The sequence below is a fragment of the Barbus barbus genome (genome assembly GCF_936440315.1).
Source record: "Barbus barbus genome assembly, chromosome: 50".
NCBI lineage: Eukaryota > Metazoa > Chordata > Actinopteri > Cypriniformes > Cyprinidae > Barbus > Barbus barbus.
Genome location: NC_136728.1, coordinates 3789933 through 3816128, shown reverse-complemented (window position 1 = coordinate 3816128; position 26196 = coordinate 3789933). Strand labels below are relative to the sequence as shown.

Sequence of the window (26196 nt, the reverse complement as noted above, 5' to 3'; positions counted from 1 at the left end):
AAGCAGTCAAACTTTATATCTTTTCATAGAAACCAGGCTTTCATTAATCATCCACCTCAAACGTGTTCCCCAGACTAACAGGCGCATTTCTCAGAAATCACAGCTGTCACAGACGACGGCTTTTCAAATCCCAAACCCACCACAGTTTTACTTCATCAGCATTTCACAAGCGTGATTTCTCCCGGTGTTGCTCGTTCCGACGGTGTCTCGACTGGCTGGAGCGCAAAGCTAAAGTTAGTTTTTCATCTGTCATCCTCTCACATTAGCGAGGGGAAACTCGGGGGAATGAATTTAAAGCTCCCTGAATAACGAGAAAAGAACCAGTCAGCTGTATCATGTTAAAACGGAACCGGACAGTTTTATATTAAGTTATCGTTTCATTGATTTTCTTAATAAGGGCGCCTGGAGGAAGTATGGCGAACGCTAATGAAAGAACAGAGGCTGCTTGAATGCTGAAGAGAGACAGTGATGTATGGGCTTTCAGATTAATTTTGCTTTACAACTTTCATTTTTCCCGTCTGGATTTCTCCCATTCTCTTCTACAGGAAATGGATCAGTCCAGAATCTCATTTAACCCCCCTTTGAATTTGATGTGCTCGTAAATGGTATGACCCCCTGTAGAAAAGCATTAACTCCATAGTAAGAGCTCTCTCTCTCTCTCTCTCTGTGAGGTTAGATAAAGAGTGCATTTCGAGGGAATCTACAGCAGATGTGCAGGATGTTATAAGACTGTAATGACCCTGTTGAGAAGTCAGCATCGCAGTCTTCAGTGTAAGTGTGAGTTTTTCTCATTCTCTCACTCCATTCTCATCTGCATTTGAACTGCTGTCAGATTGGAGTTTGGTATTTTATTTCTTCATGGTGTACATATTTGATTACTGCATTCAAAAACATGAAGGTCTTATATCACTAAAAAAAAATTGTGCATGAAGAATATGAAGTCTTGTGAAATTATCATGAGAATGAAATTAAGTTTTTGTGAAATGTATTTGATTTGTTGTATACAGACATAATTTTTTACTGATTAAACAATAACAGTTGGCTCCAGATGGGATGATTTTAACTAGTTTACTGTATTCACTGTAGTTGTAATAACTGTATACTGCTTTTTAAATAAGATCTGGATATTTTGCATTATTTAAATACAGTTTAATCATTTTTATTAAGTTTTAATGATGTGTTTTTGCCTTTTTAATCTATTTTTGTTTCGCTAAATATTATTTTTATTTAAGTTTTGGTCCATATTTCATTTTTTGTTTTTCAAATTTCCTTTTTTTAACAAGTCTATAAAAATGTGGCCCAATTTTAATATAAAATAATTTTTCGTATTGATTTTCCACAGGTGTTATACCTGTATACCTTATCTTAACAGATCGTGTCCTAGCAGAAAATTACCAATACATTTTCAAATTGAATTTCTAATTCCATTTAATTTTTTTAATTTAAATTTGTCTTGTAATATTTATATTTTAATTCAGCTTTATTTCAATTAAAAAAAAACAGTTTTTATTAACAAAATGCTAAATCAACAGTGTTAGATCAGCTAGAAATAGCATATAGCTGCACATTTTCACGTTGTAACATATAGAGAGATTAATATTAGGCTATTATTCTGTGACTTTCTGCAGTGTTTTGATGATTTAGTCACTGTTATACTACTAATGTGTTATTTAATGTGATAGTCTTACAACTTCACAAACTCAAAAGTGTATAGGCTTCATAGATAGACACTCACACTATGCACTCCAGGTGTTTTATTGTAGTCATTACTTGTTAAATGGCCTATAACACTAGGACAATGATGCATTCATGGTGAAAGTGCACTGAATAGTGCTCACCATGTGACAGAGATATTAATCTCAAAACACAGATGATTAACCCTAACCAAGCAACATATGTTGGCTAATAATGGCATTTCTGTAAATCCTGACAATGAAATAATGACAATTCCCATTGTAGCTAAAGTAATTTTTAGTTTTATTTTCTCCATTCTAACACCCTGATAGCATAACGTTTGCATTTATTCTGTTTCTTGACAGAGGATTCAGTCATTTTTTATTAAAGAGCGAGGCAGCGTGTGTCAGAAGGAGTATTGTTGTATTATTCAGTTCATTGCTGTTTTCCTTTCAGTGCGCACTTGTGCTGTCTTTTGTATTTAGACAAAAGCATGACGGGAGTTTTGCAAGCCTCCAAACAGAGATCCGGTATGAAGCGACCTCGAAATGAGCCTTACAGGTATCCACACACACTCATTTCTCACAGGCATATTTCACAGCTCATGTCATGAAGAAATATGAAACATCTGCTTCCTGAGGGCGTCTCCAGCGCTCTTCCACTCATATTTTTGACACTGTGTCGCTGTGCTTTTCTCATCTTTGTCTTTCTCTAGTCCATCCATCTTTTTTCAGCCCCTGCCAACATCAATTTTTCGGGTGTTTTTAATATTAGGTTCTGTTCTGAGTTATGAGCTAGAGGACATTTCCAGTGCAATTACATTTGTATGAGGTATATTTTCGAAGCTGTGACTGTGAATGCGAACTTTTGACTATCGGCATGAAGTCTGGTCCACAGCTTTTTTTCCCCATAAAAACCTAATGACTTTAATCAAGGAAAGAACTACAATGAATCATTGAGATTGATATAATCAAACTGTTGTCACATGAAAAGATATAAGAAAAATACAAATGTGAGGGGTGTACTCACTTCTGTGAGATACTGTATGTGGGTGTTCTGTATATATTTATTATGTATATATGAAAATATAATGAGTCTATAACATCATTCACATTGCTTCATGGGATAGGGCTGGTGCTAAAGTGTTCTTTTGAAGCAATTGTAGCAATTCACTGATTGGTGTTTTTTTTTTTTTTTTTTTTTTGCAGAATCATGGGTAATGTAGTTTTTCACAGTTTAATGATTAATGATTACATTAATACATTTATTAATGTAGTTGTTATCAAGATTTTTACATCAAAAAACATAATTTAGAAGTACTAAGCTGTTTATTTTCTGTTCTGTTTTTAACGCCCTCATCAGAATGCTCTGTTTGAATAGGCGTGGTGGATTGTAGAGTGTGATTTAGGTTGAAAACGCATAAATACATCAAATGATCTGTTTAGTAGATGAAGCAATAGTGATCACGTAATGAAAACAGTTACTCACACTTGTGAGGTGACATTACTATCGGATCCGACATAGTCGGCACAGCATCATCTTTAAAAAGTCCTGCGTCGAATAGTGCCTTGTTTGTAAACAAATCTACAATAAAATGAAGTGAATAAAGGACTGAGTTCTTACTGACGCGGTCTGGATCTTCACTGAAAATAAAGTTCATCCACTCTCTCCTAATATTGGGATCAGATGGAAGGCAGTGCAAAGACTATTTTTCCACTGCTTGGCACTGAACAGCATCTCATTTTCTTCGGAGCATCTTTATAGTTTCGTTTTATGCATAGACCAGCGTTTGCCTCATGTTACATGCGTGAACCAGTGGGCGGGGCTAAACAGGCAGCGATGTGGAAGCAGGCGTTGATGTTTAGCTACACTATTGCATTATAGAGTGGTACATTCCACAAGCTATTGTTTTGGCAGGCTGCCTTCAATATAAGCTGTTTTTAGACTAACCATAAAGCGAGTTCTGAAACTTACAGGATGTTTTTTTAGGCTCCGTTTACACTAGTGCGTTTTCATTTTAAAACAGCGTTTTAGAATTAAAACAATCCCAGTTTACACTGGTGTTTCTGCTGCGTTTCAGAAACGATCTCCGTTTACATTACACAACCGGAAACGCATGTCACGTGACCATTCATGCAGGCACAACCATAGATATGTATAGGTAGATTCCCTATTATTTAGATGGCGGACACATCTGCGTGCTTGGAGCGGTAGAATGGGGAATCTACTCATACATATCTATGGGTACAACAATAAGCATGATGTTATTGTTTAAACAGTCGTCAAGGATATGCAGAGCGAATGTGGGCAGCCACGCCATCGTTTTCAAAAGTCTCCGTTTACACTGAAACACAACCCGGAGTTTTCAAATTAAAAGCATTTTCAAAAGTCTCCGTTTTCATCCTGGAAAACACTAGACTAGTGTAACCGTAGCAAAAGTAATGTGTTTCAAAATGAAAATGCTCTAGTGTAAACGGGGCCTTAGTAAAATGACCTCTTAAAGATAAAGGGAATTTTGGTTTCTCAGTTCATGACTCTTTACAAATCACTTCCCCTATAGAGAAAATTAATGGCATTTTACTTTGGAAACCTGCCTGTTGCACGCTATTAAGAACTGCCCACTTAGACAGGAAGAAAATGTCTGACAAAAAAAGTATAAAATTGAAGCTTCTATAAAGGTTAGACATTTGTTCAATCAAAAATACTATTTACATTTATGCCAGTAATTTTTTACCAGAATTGAATCTGTCTAAAAAACTGTAAACTGTAAAAAAAAAAAATCTGTAAAATGTATGGAAAAAAAATAATGGCAGCTGTGGTTGCTAGAATTTTACTGTAAAAAATACGGTAGCAACATTTTAGGTTTTATGGTTTTAACCTCTTAAGACCCGAGAAAAAAAGGCATGGGATTGGACATGTATGAAACCAACGTCCTGTTTCGTAACAGAAAGTCATATTTTGATTTGAAACCCCATAACATTTTCCTGAGATGTTGATTTATGACACACAATTTAAAAAAAATAGACAGATTTAAATGATAATTACAAAATATTATCATATTTCCAAAAGAGTGTCACTAAATTAATTTCAGACATTTTTGAAGACCAAGGAGAGGGAGTGGTCATTGTGAAACATCCAATCATTTGATATCTCTGAGAAGCCCTGAATGTGCTCTGTACAGGACATCCAGACTTAAAACTGTGGCATGTATAGTCTCAGAGAAATTCACTAAAATATAATGTCCTCATATGAGGCCGCAGGGTCTTAAGAGGTTCACTTAAATTTACAGTTAAATACCGTAATTTCATTAACAGATATGGTGTTACTATACCAACCTATTGAAGTACTGAAGTCTGTTTTGTACCTTTGAAATACACTGATAACCACCAAATGCAGGAGGTGATGAGACAGTCACATGATGAACCAAAGCCTATCACAAGCAGCTTTTAAATATTATCATACTGTATATAGAAGGTGCACAGTGTCATTCACACAAACACTAAACACCACCTTGGTAACACGCATGAAACTAAAATAATGCAAACATAAATTTAACAACCCTAATGTATAAAATATAATGTACAAAATCATGTACAACATACAACTCTAATGCACAAAACTGATAAGAAAAAAACAAGAAACATAGTTATTACAACAACAAAAAACACATCAGATTTTAAATGTAACGCAGGGAATTCTGGGAATGTCAATTTATGGTCATTCACTGTAAATTATATGTTCTTTTTCACTTCCAAAAAAGGTATACTACCGTAAAATTATATTACCGTAAAAATGTCCAATACAGTTTTTCACTGTATATAGTAGGGGAACTTACCGTTAACCATTTAACAGGTTTTTACTGTAGTATTTTTACAGTCTTTTACCATTAAATTCACTGTCATTTTTTACAGTAATGCTAAAATGATTTAGACCTCTTACAGCTCAAATATTGCACATTATATACACAAATATGAGCTTCACATATAGCTTTTAAATCCTCCAAAGGAAATTAAACTGAATGCAAATCATCATCATCTTATTTCATGTTATACATATTTCTTTTGCATTAACTATGAGCGTATAGGGTGTGTAGAAGAACTGCACAAACTTGTGTAATCCATACAGTGTACCACATCTTGACAGACGGCTGTTTAATGGCTACTACTACTGTACAGTGAGTCTCTGGAGCTTGGCAGACTGAGGCACTGTGGGAACAAGCTGTTAATGATCTCTGACTAGCTCAGGTCAGACTAACTAGCCTGGGAACAATCCAGCACCGCCAGAATAAAGACTCAGCATTCAGTTTCAGATGACGATTTTATTATGATTATTTGCATAATGTTATAAGACTAAGGTTTCTATCAGTAGTAGTGTTGCATTTGCATTTGTTGTTCTTAGGTTTAGAAGAAAAATTGATTGAAAGTAACTTTAAAGACATTTATAACGTTACAATATATTCTATTTTATATAAATTTTCTTTTGGGCTACATTTATACTGCAGCTCTTGAGGCCAATTCTGATTTGTTGACTATATCCCTTTTTAAGGTGACCCATATCCGATATCTGCATTTACACTAAACACTGAGAAACAAGCCATGGTAGACATACTGAACCAGAAACAGGTTGCCAGGTCTGAGAAACAAAACCAGCACAATTGTGCTTTTTCCGTGTTTTTTCTCTCTGTCAGGAGTTCCACTTTAACCCACAAACAATAAAATAACCTGTATCAACAGTGTAAAAGTAGTCCAGTTCCACAGGAAAAACCACATACTTGGCAACGCCACCCAGAAAAGAATCTACCTGAGTTGATGTCAATTGTCACTGTCGCTTTTTCAATGATACCCAGCTCGCATTGACGAGAATATCTGACCTGAGAACCCGATTTGAGAATATCTGATTCCATGGGCTTTTTTCCTGCTTATATGTTATCATATCCAATCTGTGGCACATGGGATAAGAAAAAAAAAAAAGGATTTGGGTCACTTGAACCATGTAATGTAAATGCGGCCATAGAGACTTTGGCCCCAACATATTAGCATTGCAACTATCTGGCAACCAGTCACGATATGCTGGTGACTCTAGCAGCATTCACGTATACAAACATCTATGATAAACACTGTTTATATACTGTATTACAGAACAAATTGAATGCCCTTTATCTACCCACAATGCACTCAAAGGAAGTACAAGGTCTATAATGCAGTTTCACAGTCCATTTAATCTCATTTACTTTCCTAAGCATCCTACCAGCACTTAAACACACACACACTCTCTCTCTCTCACACACACACACACAAGCGTGACGAGAATTTACTCCATTTATTTGCATAATGTTATAGGGCGGCTTTGACTGGCGTCTTCTCTCTTGGCTCTGGGCTCCGTATGACTCACGCAGCTGCTTATTTGCCTCTTGTTAAGTGTTTTCACACACGAGGAACTTTGTTCTCTATTTCAATCTCATCAGAAGATCTGACGTCTCATTGGTTATGGCCTGCGGTCAGATGCTGTTGTTACTGCATTAGTGTGAGCTGAGATTCAACACGACCCCTGGATTCTATCTGCATTTTAAACACCCTCCCGTAGGGCCAAGCGTCCCGTCGTAGAGAGAAAACCTCTGAAAGTATGTTTGGCAGCATGCATTAGTGTGGCACACAGGGGTTTCTCTAGTGGCCATATTTCTGCTTGGAGATGTGTGTGTCTGCCATAACAAAAGTCTAAATTTAACCCTCTACTATGCACTTTGTTGCCTCTGGCTAACAAACTCGTTTTCTTCACTTCGGAAGAGAGCAAAAAAAGGATGCACGAGGGATTACTTTTATTAAAAAATGGGAAGTTTTTTTCTCGGTGCTCATTTTAAAATGTGTACTGTGTCAGGGATGAACATTTTTGCTCTGCTGAACTGCTGACTGAAAATGTACTCTTCAAAAATACGATTAATATTTGTCCGTGAGCGAACAGATGCAACTGAATGAATATGGATGCAGACACAATAGAAAATAACTACTGCAAATACTTCAAATATGTTCAGTTTACATATTTTAACAAATATGTTAGATTGTATTATATTATGTATTATTAAATCATCTATCTTTTAGTATTGCCTTACCATTAAATTAAAAAGTAACTAAATGTAAGTATCTGTTCTGCTGGATTCTGTCATTCTGGCACTGAGTGAAAAATATGCATGACAATGTTTAACGTAATAACCTCTTTAATAGCTGTTATTTTTAACATTGTAACATTTTTCAGCTATTTAACATAATATTTTTACATTAGTTGAAAAACTCAAATAGGTACATATGAATAAATACAAAGTTCTGTCATGAAACTCCAGATGGTGCAGGCTGATAGGTTATAACTCTGATAATATCACATCATTATTCTCATGGCACAGCTGACTGGTTTCTTTTCATTTCAACAGCCAAAGAGCTCGCTGCTCAACATCAAATACTTGGCTTGTGCTTGCTGTAGCAGTTGTAACGCACTTCAGAAACCCTCCACCTTCCCCAGCTCCACCTGTATAGATCTGCTGCAGGGTAATCTCATGTATGTTATATATGGGGTTATATATGAGAGTTGTCATGACAGAAATATAAATAATTGCATAAAAAAAGTCTGTCTTGCCATACAATGAAAGCGTATTTACACCACAGAATAAAAATATCAAGAAGGTAATTGACTTTTTATCTCAAAATTCAATTTTTTTTTTCTTGTAATTTTAAGTTTCTGTTTTTTTTTTTTTGTTAATCTTTTAGATACATGGTTTGACCTCATACACATGCATGTGAGAAAAATGTCATAACTGTGAGATAGAAAGTTGCAATTACTTCTATATTGTGTTACATAAACAAATAAAATAAGGTAAATTTTTTATGAAATAAAGTTTATGATGGTAATAATTCTAAATTAGATTTTTTTATGATAGGACAGTATTGAGCTGACAAGAAGCAAAGTGAGAGATTGGGGTCGAGATCAAGAAAGGTCCTTAAATCAGGATTCGAACTTGGGACGCCTGTAGCGCTGGATGTCGACGCACTGCCCACAAGGCTATAGGCGCCAATTTAAATTAGATTTTTATATATTCTTATAAAATGTGAGTGGTGCAAACGCTGCTGCCCCAATTTTTGGGTGGTTGTCATGTTGATGCTAAATGGTTGCTAAGACATGTTGAGTGTGTTTAGCATGAGTGTTGTGGTTGGTTACTAGGGCGCTGCTATGTAGTTGTTAGGGTGTTATGTGTAGCCCAAGTTATTAGGGGTGGGGGAAAAATCGATACAGCATAGTATCACAATATTTTCTGTGGCAATACTGTATCGATACACGGACACCATGTATCGATCTTTTATTATATTATTTGGTAGAATAATAAAATCAATTTGGGTCACTGGGTCACCTTCAGCATGCAGTAAGTTAGTAAAATAAAGATGGTGGCGCAGCATCGCGGAAAGTTATCAGGAAAGACCCTTCTGCGTGTAAATCGAATGTAAGACCGTTTTATTTATTTTAGATTTAACAGTAATTTACTTTCAAAAGCCCCTCTTGCTGAAGGGTCTTCACAACTTTTTTGCACAAGTTCAGTGTTTCATTGTTCAAAATACCTGTAATAGTGCATACCTGTTTGGCGGACTAGATTAGACTATAATACAAATAATTGAGTTTACCAGGTGCATACAGCATTTATGACAGGTTTTCATGAATTTTCAAGTGTTGGTCAGTTTGTCTGTTTAACCATCCCATTTTTCACTGCAGCAATAAAATTGAAGCGAGATAAACAAACTGAGAAATGTTTTTTTTTAGTTAAAACAGACGTTGACAAAGTTTTCATTTGGGGACATAATTTGAAGTTGGAAAAAGGTAACAAATTGCAATATATCGCAGAATATTGCAATATATTTAAAATCACAATAAAATTGTATCGTGATAATATCATATCGTGGGGCCACTGGTGATTCCCACCCCTACAAGTTATAAGAGCCCACCCTCACGTCTTCAGGATTTTCTGTTGTCTAGATATGGTTGGGTTCCTCAGTTAATGGTATTTTATGGTATTTATGGTAAATATGTCTGACTGCATTGAAAAGGAATAAATTAATAAATGCCAATGACGTTTACTTAGGTTTAGGGTTTGGTTCAAATCACTCACGCTAATAAATGAGCAACAGTTTGAGTGATAGCACTGTTAAAGAGGTTCAGACACACTGGGACCGAGAAGCGTTTGAGGCTCAGATTTGCAGCTGAGAGCAGGTTATTTTCAGAGCTGGTTGTCACTATCGTAAGACTCTTTTATCCTGCAGCTTAGAGCAGCAATCTGACCCAGTCTGATCCCATTGCAGTCTAATGTATATCTCCCTCAATCACTGTAGTCCTCCGAGGCAAAGTAATTTACAGCTCCCTATCTGTGGATCAGAGAACCTCTCTAGACTGTGTTGAATCCAGGGAAAACTGTAAGGGCCATGAAACAGTGGAACAGGACCAGTATACTATTTGAACAGCAACTTCAGAGCAAAGCAGAAACACACAGGTGACCACGCTACAGCACAATGAATATTTGCTCAATTCATAAACTTAAGCTATTAACATATTTTAAGTTATTATATGTCTTTTCCTTTTCAGTTAATTTGATATGTATATACCATGGAGACCAATTAAGTTAGGCTGATAGGTCAGTTGAATGATTTAGGCCCAATCCCAATTCTAAAATATTCCCCTAAGAATTGGGACACCACTACTATACCGTCACACGTCATCATACGTCGTCTAGCTCCTACAATAAACACACCTATGGTGTGCTGGTGTGCATTAGAGCCTTACCGTTCTGTTTTAATGCGCTGCTTACTGACACACACACACACACACACACACACACATACACATTCGGAGATCGCACAGCTGGACAACCAGGACAATGAAACTTGTCAACACTGCCCCACGACTTGTATTAATAATAGTTTAAATACTGAATCGCTACATTATATATTTTCCCGCAAAGAGAGGATAAAATTGCTGTTTTTGAAGTAAACTCATTCATTGTTCGGTTCTCCAGAACTGCTTGTTGGAGTTAAAAATGTTGAGATATATGTTCCTGTTTTAATGACCAAAAAGTAGTTTGACCAATAACATGCAGGCGTTGTACATAATCAACCAATCGTGACCCGTGATCTACAGAGAGCGGTTAAAGCGATAATAATGCATGTACATATTACACTGTAAAAAAAAAATAGTTGTTTCAACTTAAAATAATTTGATACCCCTCTGACTTAAAATTTTTAATTTAGTCAACTAAAATATTCCAGTTGTCCCTTAAATTAACATTGAGTAACTTAGCATTTCAAGTCAAAATTTTAAGTCAGCAGGGTAACAAATTATTTTAAGGAGAAAATCTTTTGGTTACACTTTATTTCGCTAGTCCACTTTAGACATTCTAACTATAAGTAACTTTGTACCTACGTGTCAGCTACATGTCAACTAATTCTCATTAATTAGCAACTACATGTCTACTAAGTCTCAGTAGGGTAGGTTTAGGGTTAGTAGAATAAGTTGACAAATACTTGCAAAGTTTCTAATAGTCAGTATGTTGTGGACCCATCAAAATAAAGTGTTAGAAGTTATTAAGCAGACTAAGTCTAATGCTCTAATGACTGCTAGTTGACATGTTGTTGCAAAGTTACTTACTGATAGTAGAATGTCTAAAGTGGACTATCGATATAAAGTGTTACCAAACTTGGGTAATAATTTTTTTTACAGTGTAGGTGTGTTCGTCTAGAAGCGGCGATGCGCAGACTGACATCAAAGTATCACGAGAGTGATTCAAAAGCATAAGGAGCCGTCCCATGGTACTTTGATGTCATACAGTGATCGGTCTGTGCAGCGCTGCTTCAAGTCAAACACTGGATGTTTTAGGTAATACAGAAATCCTTGCCAGGATGTGTCTGGGGAAAAGAGGAGGTATGATCACCGTATTTACTGGTTGCACACCGGTCTGTTATTGTGGGGACATTTCCACGCCATAAATCAAAACGTGATTGGTTGCTTTACCTGTCAGTCATATGACATTTTGGTCAGTCCCACTCTAAGCGCCCATGGTTCCCAGGCCTTCTGCTGTCAGTCTAAAGGTCTGGCTATGCAAAACTATCAGTCAGTCAACCAACTAATCAAAAACAACAACCTACCAAATAACCAACAAACTTACCAATCAGTCAGTGTACCAGTCAACCCAGTAGTATTGTGATTGTTTTATCAACCAAGCAACCAGCCATTCAATTAATCAATTATTGAGTCTGTCTACCATTCAACCTTGTTCTATCAACCAACCAATTATTCAGTCAGGGCTTGTCCAAAAACCCACACTTGTGGTCTTGACACTTCAGAGCGTGTGCATGCAATAGGAAGTAAGCATGCAAGACCCATGTCTTAAAAACTTTAAAGCACAGTGCCCTTAATACACACTAAATCCACTCCTAAGCAGTACTCGAGCCTAAGTGTATCTCATCTCAAATTCCCTGGTTCTACAAACACTTGAGGTCTTCATGCTCACTTGAACGCTTATATAGTAAGTACATTAAAATACAGGAGATATGTCATGTAGACAAGTGGTCAAGTGCAAAGACCACAAGTGTGAGTATTTGGACAAGCCCTCAGTCTACCACTAAACCTTCTGACTAGTCTCTCAACTAACCAACCAACCAGCCAGCCAACTAATCAATATATTAGTCAATCTACCAATTAACCTACTGTCTGCTTAATAAACCAGCCAGCCAACAAGCCAATCCATCACACTTTACTGTTTTGATTTACTCTATTGTGCTGTATTTCATTTTTTAAAAATTACTAAACCAACCAACAAATCAATCAGTCTATTAATCAATCAGTCAGCCAGCCAATTAACTGACCAGTCATTCAGTCAGATAACCAATTAACCTACTGACCAGTCATTCAAATGTTGTCACTTTTATATTATTACATGAACTGACAATGAACAGTTCATTCATATTTGTTCATTAATGTTAAATTATACTTAAAATGTATATAGAAATTAACATGAACCAAAAATATGAAATGATTACAAAATTATTTAGGTCACTGTTATTTCATGTTCATGTTAGTGCATTAATTATTGTTAACATATAGAGCATTATTGTAAAGTGATATCAGATTGCTTAATTATTGTCTACGTTATCTACTTCAAAACAAAATGAGTTTTTCACCCATATCCAGTCAGCACATTAGAAAAGCTCTGCATGTCTGAGACACTGGTATATGTGCTGTTCAATTCTCCATCAGTTGTATTATCATACTAATATAAATTATTATTTATGATCTCTCAAGTCATGTTGTGAGGTTTGCTCATGCGTGATCCAAAGCCAACCGTGTTTACAGATTTCACTTCTGTGGACGCAGCAGTATATTTCAGTTGTGGGGCTTGTCATTATTTTCCCGTTCATCTGAAATGCCCATGTTTTGATTTTTTACTGTGCTGAAATAGCAAAAGATTTCCTTCCACTCCATTAACCTCCATCCCGCTTCTGTGATTCTGATTCATTTCAGCCAAACCACTTTCCCAATGTGTGCACACTCGATCTGAATTAATTAATCTGAATTACCTCAGGGAAGGAATCAATCATGTCAAACACGCATAGTACAAGTGAGCGGTTTCAGTTTTACACTGTTCAATACTGTCTGTTCAATGAATTTGTCCCAGCGCGCTGTTTAACACCTTCTGTCCTGCAAGGATTTACTCAGCGAATTTAGTTAACAACAAACAGATGCGCTAATGATACAGCAAGCAATTTCTTCGAGCTACAATGATAGATCAGAATGCTTGTGCCAATTCAATATTGTTTTATAAAGCTAAACCTCATAACGAGAGATATTATTGCCGGATGATGTCTTTATGGCCCCTGCTGTTCTACAATTTATTGAACAGCCAGCTAATCCGTCTTCGCAATAAAATGAAAGCTTATATCTCTCCAGATGTACATGAATGACCGTTGATAGAAGCGCATACAGTGAAGCGTTTGATTCAGATGCGTGTGGCGCTCGCCTCTCTCTCTATGAGCCGTCAGACAGAGACTGAACTCTGGATAATGAAGCTTGTCTGAGAGATCAGCCTGTCACTTTAGAACAAAATCTCATTAGTTTTAAGAGACCTCTCCGTGTGGCGTGTGATCCCATTTCCTTCACTGAGAGAGAGAGAGAGGGAGGAAAGACAGCAGGAGAATGTATTAGCATTTTAGCAGTATGCGGTTATGTTAGCACTCATGCTCCAGACGTGTCAAGCTGTGATGCTCGTGTGGGAAACTGTAGTTTGATTCCAGCCTGCTTTGTGGACACTTTATGTACCCACCCAACATATTTAACTTTGTACCCCCAAGATCTCAAATTTAAAATGGTAAAATATGGTAACCAGGATCTTACTCCTTGCGGAAAGCCTTATGGAACTAACAAAAATTTGTAATTTAAGCAATTTAATTTAAAAACCATAATGTTTAATAATCTGACTCCCAATGGACATTTCAGTTCTGCAGAAAACTGCAGCACTTTCTTTAGCTGCAGAGTCAGTGTGGTCCTGCTTATGCCTTTATTTCTGTCTGGTCCCGTCTCTTTCGCTCTATCCTAGCCCGTTTTCCTAATTGCATGCTCCATCACGCCCTTGACACCAGCAGCAGATTTCTCCCAATCTCTCATCTCCTGATATCTCTCTCCGGTCACAAACCGCTAGGCCTCAGGGCATAATGGGAAAAGTCTCCTATTTCATAGACTCTGTTAATCTTTAAATAAAAGCTTAGCAATTTTTGAAAACGCTCTTTGTTGCCATGTTTTACCGGAGACATTCGCAGCATGCCGAGGATGTGACAGAGCGGATAAAGTTGGAGATGTAGAGTGATCAGTAAAGTGCCATGCCGCTAATGTATGTATCATGCAGAGGCTGCGGTTGGCATGCATAATTAGCTGTGATGTTCTTCAGTCGCGGAACGGAATAGGAAGTAGGCCAGGGCCTGCCAATAATAACCGTGCCTTGTGAATCAGAAGAAAACCTTCCTGCCGTACTTATTTCTTTTAAATCACTTATCTGGTTTTCATTTTCAGGGTTTTCGAATATCAACATGTTCCGACCATCCCATGTGACTTTGCATCTTTTCGACGGATGTGTTCATCGCCCTCTTCGTCTTCTGCAGCCAGGCGGCAAAGCAGAGAAAAACCTCAGAGCAGACACAAGTCCAGGAGCAGAGGAAAGATGCAGCGTAAGATGCACTGACATCTTTCAAAGCTCAAGATAAAGACCTCTTGAAATCAAAATGGATGTTTTAGCATATATATATATATATATATATATATATATATATATATATATATATATATATATATATATATATATATATATATATATATATATATATATATACAGGGTTTTTTTTCTGAAACGTTTTAGTTACATTTTTCTTCTTACATTTTTAAAGTTTGCATAACCAAGAAAAAAAATTAAAGCATTTTTATAAATTTACATTTTGAACGTTCAAAGAACATTTAGAAATAACTTTTCCATAACTCACTGGAAAGCAAAACACTGGTAGAACATATTGTCCAGTCTAGTTGGGAAACCTGTTTGGACACAATTGTAATTTTTCATTTGTTACAGTTACACTTTAAAATGTAGACAGCCTCAAGCTGTTGCAGTGACCGATACGTGACAAGGTCAAGCCTCTTCGTAGAAATACAGAGTTCTGGCATGAAACTCTAGATGGCACAGTCCGATAGGTCTAACTCAATCTGACCTAATGACATCATTATCATATGGCACAGCTGATTGGTTCTCTCCTGTAACAGCAGCAAATGAGCTCGCTGCTCAACATTCAAATACATGACTAATGCTTGCTGTAGCAGTTCGCAGCATGCTTTAAAAACCCTCCACCTTCCCCAGCTCCACCTGTATAGATCTGCTACGGGTTGATTATGTATGCTATGGGGGGTTATTTCATGTATGTTATATTTGCAGCAGCAGTATTTCTTACATGCTCACAGCAGCATGTTGTGGATGTGTTGGCAGTAGCAAATTTTAGTACCGCAGCAGCAGCAGCAGCAGCAGATCTTTTCCACCAAGACCAAATATATTAACATTGTCATGTACATTACCATGCCAATCCCTCCGAGAGTTGTCATGACAGAAACATATTTGTCCAAACAGTGACAGATGGGAGCAGGACAGAATAGAACAGTTAGGAAACCCATTTGGAAGCAAGTGTTATTTTTGTTTGTTTGTTTTAGAAATTACACATTTTAAAATGTAGGCAGCCTCAAGCTGTTGTAGCGCTATGTAGTGCAACACAACAATGGTTAAGCCCAGTTTAGACACATGTTTGCTAAACCAATGACAGATGGGAGGCGGTCATGCACGGTGTTGACACAATATAATGGTACAGTCAAATTTGCATGCAGTAGGTCTATTGGATACTATAAATAGTGTAACATTGTACGTTTTCAAACCAACTTTTTCGCCCACACATGAAACTAACGATTTTATGGATTCTTATTGAAATGACTGGATTTCGTCTGTGAAATTTCACTAAGCAACCTTATACACTATACCACTCAAAAGTTTTTGGACAGAATTAAAATGTTCTTTTTAAGAATTCTCCTCTGCTCTCTAAAGCCTCATGGGCTTGTTCTGTAATATAATTGCCGTCTGAATCCAGATGTTGGTGTTTATCTTTCACCACCAAAATCCCCGGCTGAATTACCAATAATAAGAATACATTTGTAAATAAATACATTTTATTTACAGCAGACAATCATGTTATGAATAAATATTTTTGTCAGGATTGTGGACTGTCTTGTGTGTGTTTTGTTCCCCTGTGACCCAGTGTTTCCCTCGTGTTGATTGTGTTAATTTGATTCCAGGTGTGTCTCGTCGTCTTCCCCTATTATCCTATGTTTAAAAGCCCCAGTCCTTCTGTGAATGTTTGTCGGTTCTGAACGTCTTTCCCTGTGTTCCTGTGTCTCCTACGTGTTTGGACTATTAAAGATCGTGTTTGGAAGTAGTCCTCGCTCCCTCGTTTCTTGCTCCCGGGTCAAGCGTGACAGAAGAACCGACCAACAAACCATTACCCTCCATTTTGTTTTTCGCTTTTGCTCAGTGATTTTTGTTTCCGTTGTGCCCCATGGATCCCTTTGTCCGGCCCGAATTCCTCCTCCTCCTGCTGGAGCAGGGGGACAGATCTCTCGAGGGCCATACAAGACTGTTCCTGATGTTAGCTAACGCCACCAGCTACCCAGACAACGCGCTCGTCCGAAGATGGTCCTCGAGAGGATTTCACCGCCTTCGTGGAGTGGACTCTGGCGAGAAACGGATCGCCCCTCACAGTCTCCATTGAGGATGATCTCGCCAGATCCACTCCAGACCCAGAGCCCAGCTCACCATCTCCCCGCGGTGCGGAGCACCAGCCCGAGCCCACCGATGACAGAGAGCCATTTCCCACCGCGATCTGCGAGCCAGCACTAAGCCGAGCGACTAAGCGGATGACCAGTCAGAACAGGTGCGAGAGCCGGTGACAGTGCCCATCACGAAGGAGCAATCCATGGACGGTGTGAGCGCGGAGTGGAGCTCCGCCCAGTGCACCGCGGCTGAGGGTGAGCTGAGGATAGATCTGGGACTGCTGGACAGAGAGGGGGCGTCCGATCCTCCAGTGCCTGCTCCTCGAATGTGCCCCCCAGTGCCCGCTCCTTGAAAATGCCCACCCTTCCACCCGCTCCTGCCTCCTCCACCGCTGTCGTCTGGCAGCACCCCCCCCCCCCCCCCCCTGCTCGCCCTCAGCCCCCTATCTGTACGGTGCGAGCCACATGGGTCTGCCATCCTCCAGCGTCACCGGGGCTGGAGTATCCCTCACCTCCGCCTCCGAGGCCCGGACTCCGCCTCGGCCCGTAGACCCAGTGGCTCCACCTCGGCTCCAAGCTCCCTCCGGCTCCGCCTTGGTCTGGCGTCGACCTGCCATCGCCTCAGGACTCCTCTCCTCTGGCTGCGCCTCGTCGCTCCGTCCCACCGGCTTCGTTGGGCTCCTTCCTCCCTTCAGCTCCACCTGGGTCCTCAGTTGCTCCGGCTCCGCCGCGGATCTCCGGGTCTCCTCCTCGGTCGCCAGAGCCCTCGGCTCCACTCTGGCCCCCCGGATCCTCGGCATCCCCCTGGCTCATTGGCTCTCCGCCCCGGGCTCCTCCACCACCTGCTCCGCCGCCGTTGGTCGGCCCCCTGGAGTTGGCGGCCATCCCTCCTCCATGGCTCCTCCCTCCGTTGGCTCCACCGTAGGCCATCTTCACGGCTGTGGCCTGGGTCCAGCTGGGCACCTCCTGCTCCGGGTCCCTCCTGTCGCTTCCCTGGCTCCTCCCTCCTTCGTTGCCTCCCTGGTCTCTGTCTGCCTGCCCCCTCCCGGGTGTCTGTCCTCCTCCTGAGCCTCCTCCCTAGTTCCCACCCGCCCCTCCCCTGTGGATGTTACTACGGTGCGAAGACGCACCTTCCGCTAGGGGGGCGAAATGTCAGGATTGTGGACTGTCTTGTGTGTGTTTTGTTCCCCTGTGACCCAGTTTTTCCCTCATGTTGATTGTGTTAATTTGATTCCAGGTGTGTCTCGTCAGCTTCCCCTATTATCCTATGTTTAAAAGCCCCAGTCCTTCTGTGAATGTTTGTCGGTTCTGAACGTCTTTCCCTGTGTTTCCTAAGTATTTGGACTATTAAAGATCGTGTTTGGAAGTACTCCTCGCTCCCTCGTTTCTTGCTCCCGGGTCAAGCGTGACAGTTTTCTATTTGAATATATTTTAAAATGTAATTTATTCCTGTGATTTTCAAAGCTGAATTTTTATCATCATTACTCCAGTCACATTATCCTTCAGAAATCCTTATTTTCTACTGAAAAACATTTATTATTATTATGTTGAAAACAGCCGAGTATAATTTTTTTTCAGGTTTCTTTGAATAGAAAGTTCAGAAGAACAACATTTATCTGTTATATGAAAAATAAATCTTTTGTAACATTATAAATGTTTTTATCATCACTTTTGATCAATTTAAAGCATCCTTGCTAAATAAAAGTAAAATAAAGGATTAATTTCTATAATTTCTAATGTTACAAAACTTTTTATTTCAGATAAATGCTGTTCTTTGGATCTTTCTATTCAAAGAATCCTGAAAAAATTTACTCAACTGTTTTAAATATCAATAATAATTGTTAATTGAAAAGCAAATCAGTATATTAGAATGATTTCTGAAGGATCACGTGACACTGAAGACTGGAGTAATGATGATGGAAATTCAGCTTTGATTACAAAAATAAATAACATTTTAAAATATATTCAAATAGAAAGCACTTATTTTAAATAGTAAAAAAATCCACAATATTACTGCTTTTGCTGTACTTTGGATCAAATAAATGCATGCTTAGTGAGCAGAAGATAATTATAAAAAAAAAAATTCTAACTGTTCAAAAACCTATGACTGGTAGTGTAAGTATTGCATTAGCATTGATGTTTGCATTTACGTCTCATGGTAAATATCAGCATCGCTTTTACAGTGTTTTGTACCCTTGGATTGTGTTTTGGTGAATGTTGCTCATATAATCTTGTTTTTGTGAGCGTCTATAACTACGTGCATGCATGCACCTCTGCTGTCGAACTCCAGATGGTTTCTTCATTAAAATCCTCCCTTCGCTATATATAAATACTCCCTCAGTAATCAAACCTAGCCTATCACCAAAAGCAATTATAGTAAATTAATAGTGCATAACCAATAAGAAGCGTTTATAGTGCTTTATTACAAGCCCTAATAGTTTTTACTGCCAGCAGATCACAGTAGAATGAGTTTGCCTTTGTAGCTGGGAGGTCAAACCGCTTTTTAATGGCTGGTGCTGAGCTGGAATGGGATTTTTTTTATCCAGCTGGGATTGGAGGGGTGTTTGAGTGGTATTAACACGCTGCGGTAAAGAGGTCCAATCTAAGTTTCCATCATTAGAGACATTAGATTAGAAGAGTTGCTTATATCCTCATTTGTCTCTTGAAAGTCCGACAATTTAACTTTTTGGCTGAGGTAAGCTGAAGTATAACATTGTTATACTTGTGAAAGCGCTCAAATTGTGGCTCAACCAATGATGTGAGTTTGGGGAGGGGCTACATTTTTGTCCAACCAATGAGAGATGGAGGGTGGGGCAGAAAAAACTGTTTGGAAACAGTTATTTTTGCAGTTCATTTGGTGCTGCTACTTGCACAGAAATGACATACATGATCAAAAAATGCACTGACTTCTAGGCTACATCTTAGATGTCTTTACGTCTTTATTTAAAGCTGCAGCGTGTCATTTCTGCTTCACTAGTGGTGGCAAATAGAAATGCAATATGTTTGGCAATACTGTCTCAATTCACTGATCATAACATTACTGCTCGCTAACCTCCTTCTCTCTGCAGTGAGGATGGAGGAGCTGATGTGCATTAAGAAAGAACTGACAGTGATTAAATCACAGATAGACGAGCTGCTGGACAGTCTGGAGCGGATGGACCCTCAAAGCCAAGAGCTGTCTGGTAAAGCGCACCTTCTTTCATCATCAGATGCACTTTGCAAAGGTGGATTATGAACCAGGCCAGTGGGGTCTCTGACTGTCTCATATTTGTGATGTTATTTGTCATTATTTGGACATTACGTCTCACATTTTGTGCAAGTGGGGCCTCTGGAGGGGGTGTTTCTTCAGGGCCTTGGCAGCTTTTCTGTCCTTGAGCTTCAGTTTTATGTCATTTACTCTGTGTGTGTGTGTGTGTGTGTGTGTGTGTGTGTGAATCTCAGGAGACCGTGTGGCGTTCTCTCCGCTCCATGGCTCTGTGAACAGCGCTGACGATTCGTCTGGTAGCTCTCCTCCCCTGAGGACAGACAGAGACACACAGAGCCCACAGACTGCAGACAGCAGTGATGAAGACAGACAGCATGTAAACACACACACACACACACACACACACAATGGCTAATGCTCAACTCTTACTCAAACGCTTAGGAATGATGTGATTAATGTAATTATTAATCTAATTTATTTATTTTTTAAACATAAGAAACATTTTAGAAGCATTAAGAGTTTTTGCATGCATTTTTAATTAATCTGAATTATTATTATTATTATTATTATTATTATTAGTTGCATTGAGAAATGTATGACAATTTTAATGATAACTTTTTCTAATTAAGTAATGTGTGTGTAAATATTTATTTACACTTAGGTTTTATATATATGTGTGTGTGTGTGTATGTGTATGTGTGTGTGTGTGTGTGTGTGTGTGTGTGTGTGTGTGCGCGCGTGCGTATATATATATATATATATATATATATATATATATATATATATATACATACACACACTTTACAATTCAATCCAAAATGCTGTTATTGTTATTTTTTATGTTACTTATTGAGAATGACATTTTTCACATTACTTTTATAAGAACCACATTTTTGTGCATTACAGTTGTCATTCTTATAATTGTGAAATGAAAGGGTTTCTTGTAATAATTATGTTTTTTTTATGTAAACTGTGGTTAACATGATAAATTTGAATTTTGAATAAGGCTTACAAAGCAAACATTTTATTGTTATTTACTGATTGATTGATTGACTAAAACATCTTTCAACAATATTACAGGATATTAAAAAATGGTATAATGCTATAAAAATGTTTGCTGTTTTACAGTCTATCCATGCATGTGTTTTCTAGGTTAATTACTATGAATCAGATTTGCTCTACATGTAAAGACAGGTTTCAGGTAAGTTGGAAAACTTTTTTTGGTTACACTTTATTTTGATTGTCCACTTTAGACATTCTACTAACTATAAGTAACTACATGTCTACTAACTCTCAGTAGGGTAGGTTTAGGGTTAGTAGAATAAGTTGACGTACTTGCAAAGTTTCTAATAGTCAGTATGTTGTGGACCCATCAAAATAAAGTGTTAGAAGATATTAAGCAGGGAGTCTATTAATGCTCTAATGACTGCTAGTTGACATGTAGCTGCAAAGTTACTTACTGTTAGCAGAATGTCTAAAGTGGACTATTGAATTAAAGTGTTACCCTTTTCTTTTCTTTAATAAAAGGCCAAACTGTTGTTCCCCTCTAAATGTTCTGTTGCTCTTTCTCTCAGATTCAGATCCCAAGCTTTGGGTAAAAGTCACAGGATCTCTAATGATGATGTAAAGAAAACGACCAGGAAATACGAAGAAATATATTTGGATCAGTTCCAAATATCCAGATCTGTTGAAATGATCATCATGTAAAGAGAACATGAATCCAGTTGTGGAGCAGCTGTCTAAACAGACCAGAGCAAACTGAATTGTGTGTCGTCAAAAGCTGCCACTGATTTGATGAATTATATGAACACAAGCTGTTTTTTCCATGATTTCAGTTAGTAAAATACTGATATGAATCGAGATAAGAATAAAATTATTGCGTATACACACACATGCGTTATTGCAAATATCCTACATAAATCATTTTATGGTTCTACACAACAGTGGTCAGCTGATAAATGGCTAATGCTAATAATGATATATCAACTGATAGACCCTGGTATATTGAAAAAATAGTTCAATTATGTATATTTATGAGCCAAACATGAGATTTAAGATGGACATAAACACTTATTTTAACCGTAATGTAATTCAAATTCACAAAATGTATAATAATTGTTACATAATTCATAATTTGGGAATTGGCACAATGACTACCATCTACCTCTGTTGTTAGCTAGACATGGTGTTTGGTCGGTGCAAGTGATGTGTAAATATTTCCCCATTAATCGCTCTGGTCAATTTAGTTTTATGACTGCATTTACTGTATGATGTACTGTATGTCTTTTTGTGAAAATGTAGTCAAGGTCATACACTTACTTTATGTGTTTTTAAAGAAGTCATATAGTGATTTCCTGCTGATTTTTATTTTTTTGTATACTTTTTTGTAATATATTGTGGAATGCTGTTTTGTTTGTATCACTTTGTCGATTGCATTGTGAATGTATTCACCAACAAAAATAAAAATACATGTACAGTATGTTGCTATAGAGACTCAAATGGGTTTTTTCCAACTATAATTTAAAGAACAGAATTGTAATAAAAGTGTTAAAAGTCATTAAACAATCATCAGGGTTTTGAATCAGCACTTTAGGGGAGATGATTGAACTATTTTCATGACACTTTAACTATTAACTACTTGTTGTCTAACGATCTGTTAAGCAATGCATTATGTAATAATGATGTTAGTTAATGTTCTTAAAGAAAACATTGCTTTTCTTTTTCTCCTTTTTTGTTATAATATGGGGGTCTCTGGGTCTGAAAACCATTGATCTATGATTCAAACTTGGCCTGTTGTTGACTAAAAGTAACCTTAGTTTATTATTATCCTTCTGTTTTTTCACTCATGCAAAGAACCAACTCAAACAAGTTATAGAGGTCAAAGTCCATCTGCCCTCAAACAGCATTTCAGCTGGATTTGTCCGTCTTGCTTGCATGTGAAAGGCTTTAAGGTATGATTGTAGATTCAGATGTAGTCTTTGTTGTGTGGTACTTTATATTCTGAAGATTTGTGATTCTAAAACAGAGCTGTTGGCTTAAATATGAACCATGTGTGCTTACGCCGGTTTGTTTTGTTGATTAACTCATTGAAACGAATCAAACAGGGAGTCTGGATCGTGCTCATATAAGCAGCAGCACACAGCCAGATGACACAGAATTCATAACAGGTAAGACATCGTCTTATCTTTTTAATAGTTTAGTTAGAAGCTGGTAAATTTCATGTTAACTGTACAAGTTTCAAATCCCCACTCATATATTAATGTTGTCAGGTGTCTGTATATTTTATTATCGACTAGTATTGTTTTTGAGGGGTTTCGAATAATCCTTTAGTAATGCTTTCTGACTTGAAAGAATCAGATGGGGCAACCTTTTTGAGGATACGTCTCTTTAAAATGATTATTTCTCTATGCATTTTAAGGTTTACAGCTATGGGTTCTTCAGTGAAAAGCAGCAGCCCCATCACTACACACGTGCTGAACACTGGAGACGGGGTCCCAGCGGCAAGAATGGCCCTTAGTCTACACCGCCTGGACCCCAGCATGGCCATCTGGAACCTCATAACCACTGGGTGAGTAGATGGTTACTATTTAAAGGTGAAGTTTGTCATTTTTGAATGCTGAACATCTCGAGCAGTCTGACTGAGTAACACTGGCTCAAGCAGTGATGTGAGTTTGGGGCGGGACTGTCATCCAATGAGATTATTTTATATAGTGCTGTCAAACGATTAATCGCATCCAAAATAAAAGTGTTTGTTTACATAATATATATGTGTGTGTGTGTTGTGTATATTTATTATGTATATAAAAATACACACATGCATTCAGCATATATTTGGAAAATATTTACATATTTATATTCATATAATTTATATAATATATTTAATATTTAACCGTAACATCTATGTGTGTGTATAATAAACATACACAGTACACACACATATATTATGTAAACAAACACTTTTATTTTGGATGCAATTAATTGCGATTAATCGTTTGACAGCACTAATTATTATTTTTTTTCAGAAAACCTGAATGCAATTATTTTTATTCTTTTTGATGATATTGTTTAAAACATCCACTGAATAGTCATACATTTAAACAATGATTTAAAAAAAGTCAATTATTGTTAGCACTGTAATTCCTGTTTTTCTAAAAACGGTTACTTACTGTCCAAAGTCTAGGTCAGATTTTGAATGGTTTATAATCGAAATTCTGGAAATGTGTTATGTTAAATACAATGTCATTCATTGATTATTTCAGGAACACAAATGAGGACGGACGCTGTCCAGGACTAGTAACCAGCGATGGCTTCGCTCCAGGAATGTACAAGATCCGCTTTGAGACGGGCCAGTACTGGGAGAGTTTGCAACAGTCCAGCTTTTACCCATATGTTGAGGTTTGTAGGAAAGAATAATAGTAGGAAAGATTGTATGTACATAGTCTCAAAGTTAGACATGAATGTCACTGAACTCTACTTCTTCTTCATTTAGATTGTCTTCACTATTAGAGATGCTGATCAGAGATTTCATGTGCCACTGCTGGTCAGCAGATACTCATACAGCACCTACAGAGGGAGCTAGTGAGCAGCCAATGAAACAGAAACACTGGCTTCACCAAACAGTGTTTGCATTTGTCAAGGCATTCTTAAAAAATAGGTTTCATGTGTAAGTCTGATGAGATTCTGATGATTCAGAGATTGTGGCACTAACCCCACCAAACACAACAGTGGTCAAAAGTGATGTTTGGGGGATTTTTTTTAATGCTCCCACACATGTAGTTACGCTTTCAATTGAAAGTAGCTAAAACTGGTCAAGTAATGTTGCTACATGACCTCCTAAAGGTGAGTTCACTGATCTATATTAATATTTATATACTGTAGATGAGTGACCTCACTGTGACATCATGGGAGAGTCTCAGAATATAGATAAGGTTTGTCCAAGAAACTGATTTTGTTAGACTTTTAAAAAAAAAAGTCTCTAAAGGGGTGAGGAAGTCACTAAATCTAGCAACAATCGCACATAAATTACAACATAAGTTATTAATATTTCATTGGTCCTCTTGTTTTTGTATGTGTTCATAATTTCTTTGTATGACAGCATGGCCAAAAATTATGACCGCACAATTTGGCATGTTTCATTGCATTACTATCACAAATAAAACAACTGACTCTAAGCAACTATGCAATATGCTTACAAAATCTTGCACTTTTTTTTTTGTAATTAAGGGTGACGATGTCAAATTTCCTAGGCCGGACATCACCTTGGCCACTACTATATGGCAGTTTATCGACTTTCCAACTGAACGTCAAACCATATAGCAAAAACAAGCCACTTTTCTGAGGATTGTGGGCTTTCCTGGAGCTGTTGGAGCCATTGATGAAACTCATCAATGGAGTTATGGCAATATGATATATGTGTGATTTTCATGCAATTTTAGGTACTTCCATAACAATAAACAATGTTAAATGCTACGTAGGTGCAGATATCTGCTTATAAAAGGCTAAAAGTGTGATATAGTTTAATAACATTATATGATCAAAATCCACAGTAGATTATAATCAGAAGTTATTACAAACACTCAATGGAGGTTTAAACTGAGTCATTTCCTGGTGTATTTTGTCAGAAGGATTCATGTCTTGAACAGTAAGCAACCTGGCAACCATTGGTTATTTAAAAATATTCTATAAGACAATAATTGAATTTACACAAATTAGTCTGCACAAAAGTTTACATATCCTTGGTTGTTAGTATTGTGTTATTTCCTTCATGATCAAAGACTCTTGTTTGTCCTGAGCAGTGAAGCTGCTCACTAAGAAAGTTCATTCTTCCCAACAGAGACTATGTGCAGATTCAGCTTTGACAAAACAATTCAAGGAATTATATGCAATGACTATAAAAAAGGCTGCAAACATTCACTGATACTCAATAAGACAACACCCTATATTAAGGA

At 37.7% G+C, this 26196-nt stretch overlaps 2 protein-coding genes across 2 annotated transcripts; both read left to right on the top strand.

Moving 5' to 3' along the window:
• The first annotated feature begins 619 nt into the window (after nucleotides 1-619).
• On the top strand, nucleotides 620-22726 carry LOC306868210 (uncharacterized protein). The gene is made up of 7 exons (XM_079414291.1): nucleotides 620-771; nucleotides 2160-2235; nucleotides 14761-14915; nucleotides 20112-20225; nucleotides 20485-20624; nucleotides 21401-21449; nucleotides 21823-22726. Exons 1-6 carry the CDS (start codon nucleotides 735-737, stop codon nucleotides 21434-21436), a joined length of 558 nt encoding a protein of 185 aa, XP_079270417.1. The 5' UTR covers nucleotides 620-734; the 3' UTR covers nucleotides 21437-21449; nucleotides 21823-22726.
• Nucleotides 22727-23130: 404 nt separating this feature from the next.
• On the top strand, nucleotides 23131-24904 carry urahb (urate (5-hydroxyiso-) hydrolase b). Its single transcript, XM_079414709.1, has 5 exons — nucleotides 23131-23199; nucleotides 23353-23415; nucleotides 23667-23816; nucleotides 24508-24643; nucleotides 24738-24904. The coding sequence occupies exons 3-5, from the start codon at nucleotides 23677-23679 to the stop codon at nucleotides 24825-24827; spliced, it is 366 nt and encodes a 121-aa protein (XP_079270835.1). The 5' UTR covers nucleotides 23131-23199; nucleotides 23353-23415; nucleotides 23667-23676; the 3' UTR covers nucleotides 24828-24904.
• The last annotated feature ends 1292 nt before the right edge of the window (nucleotides 24905-26196 follow it).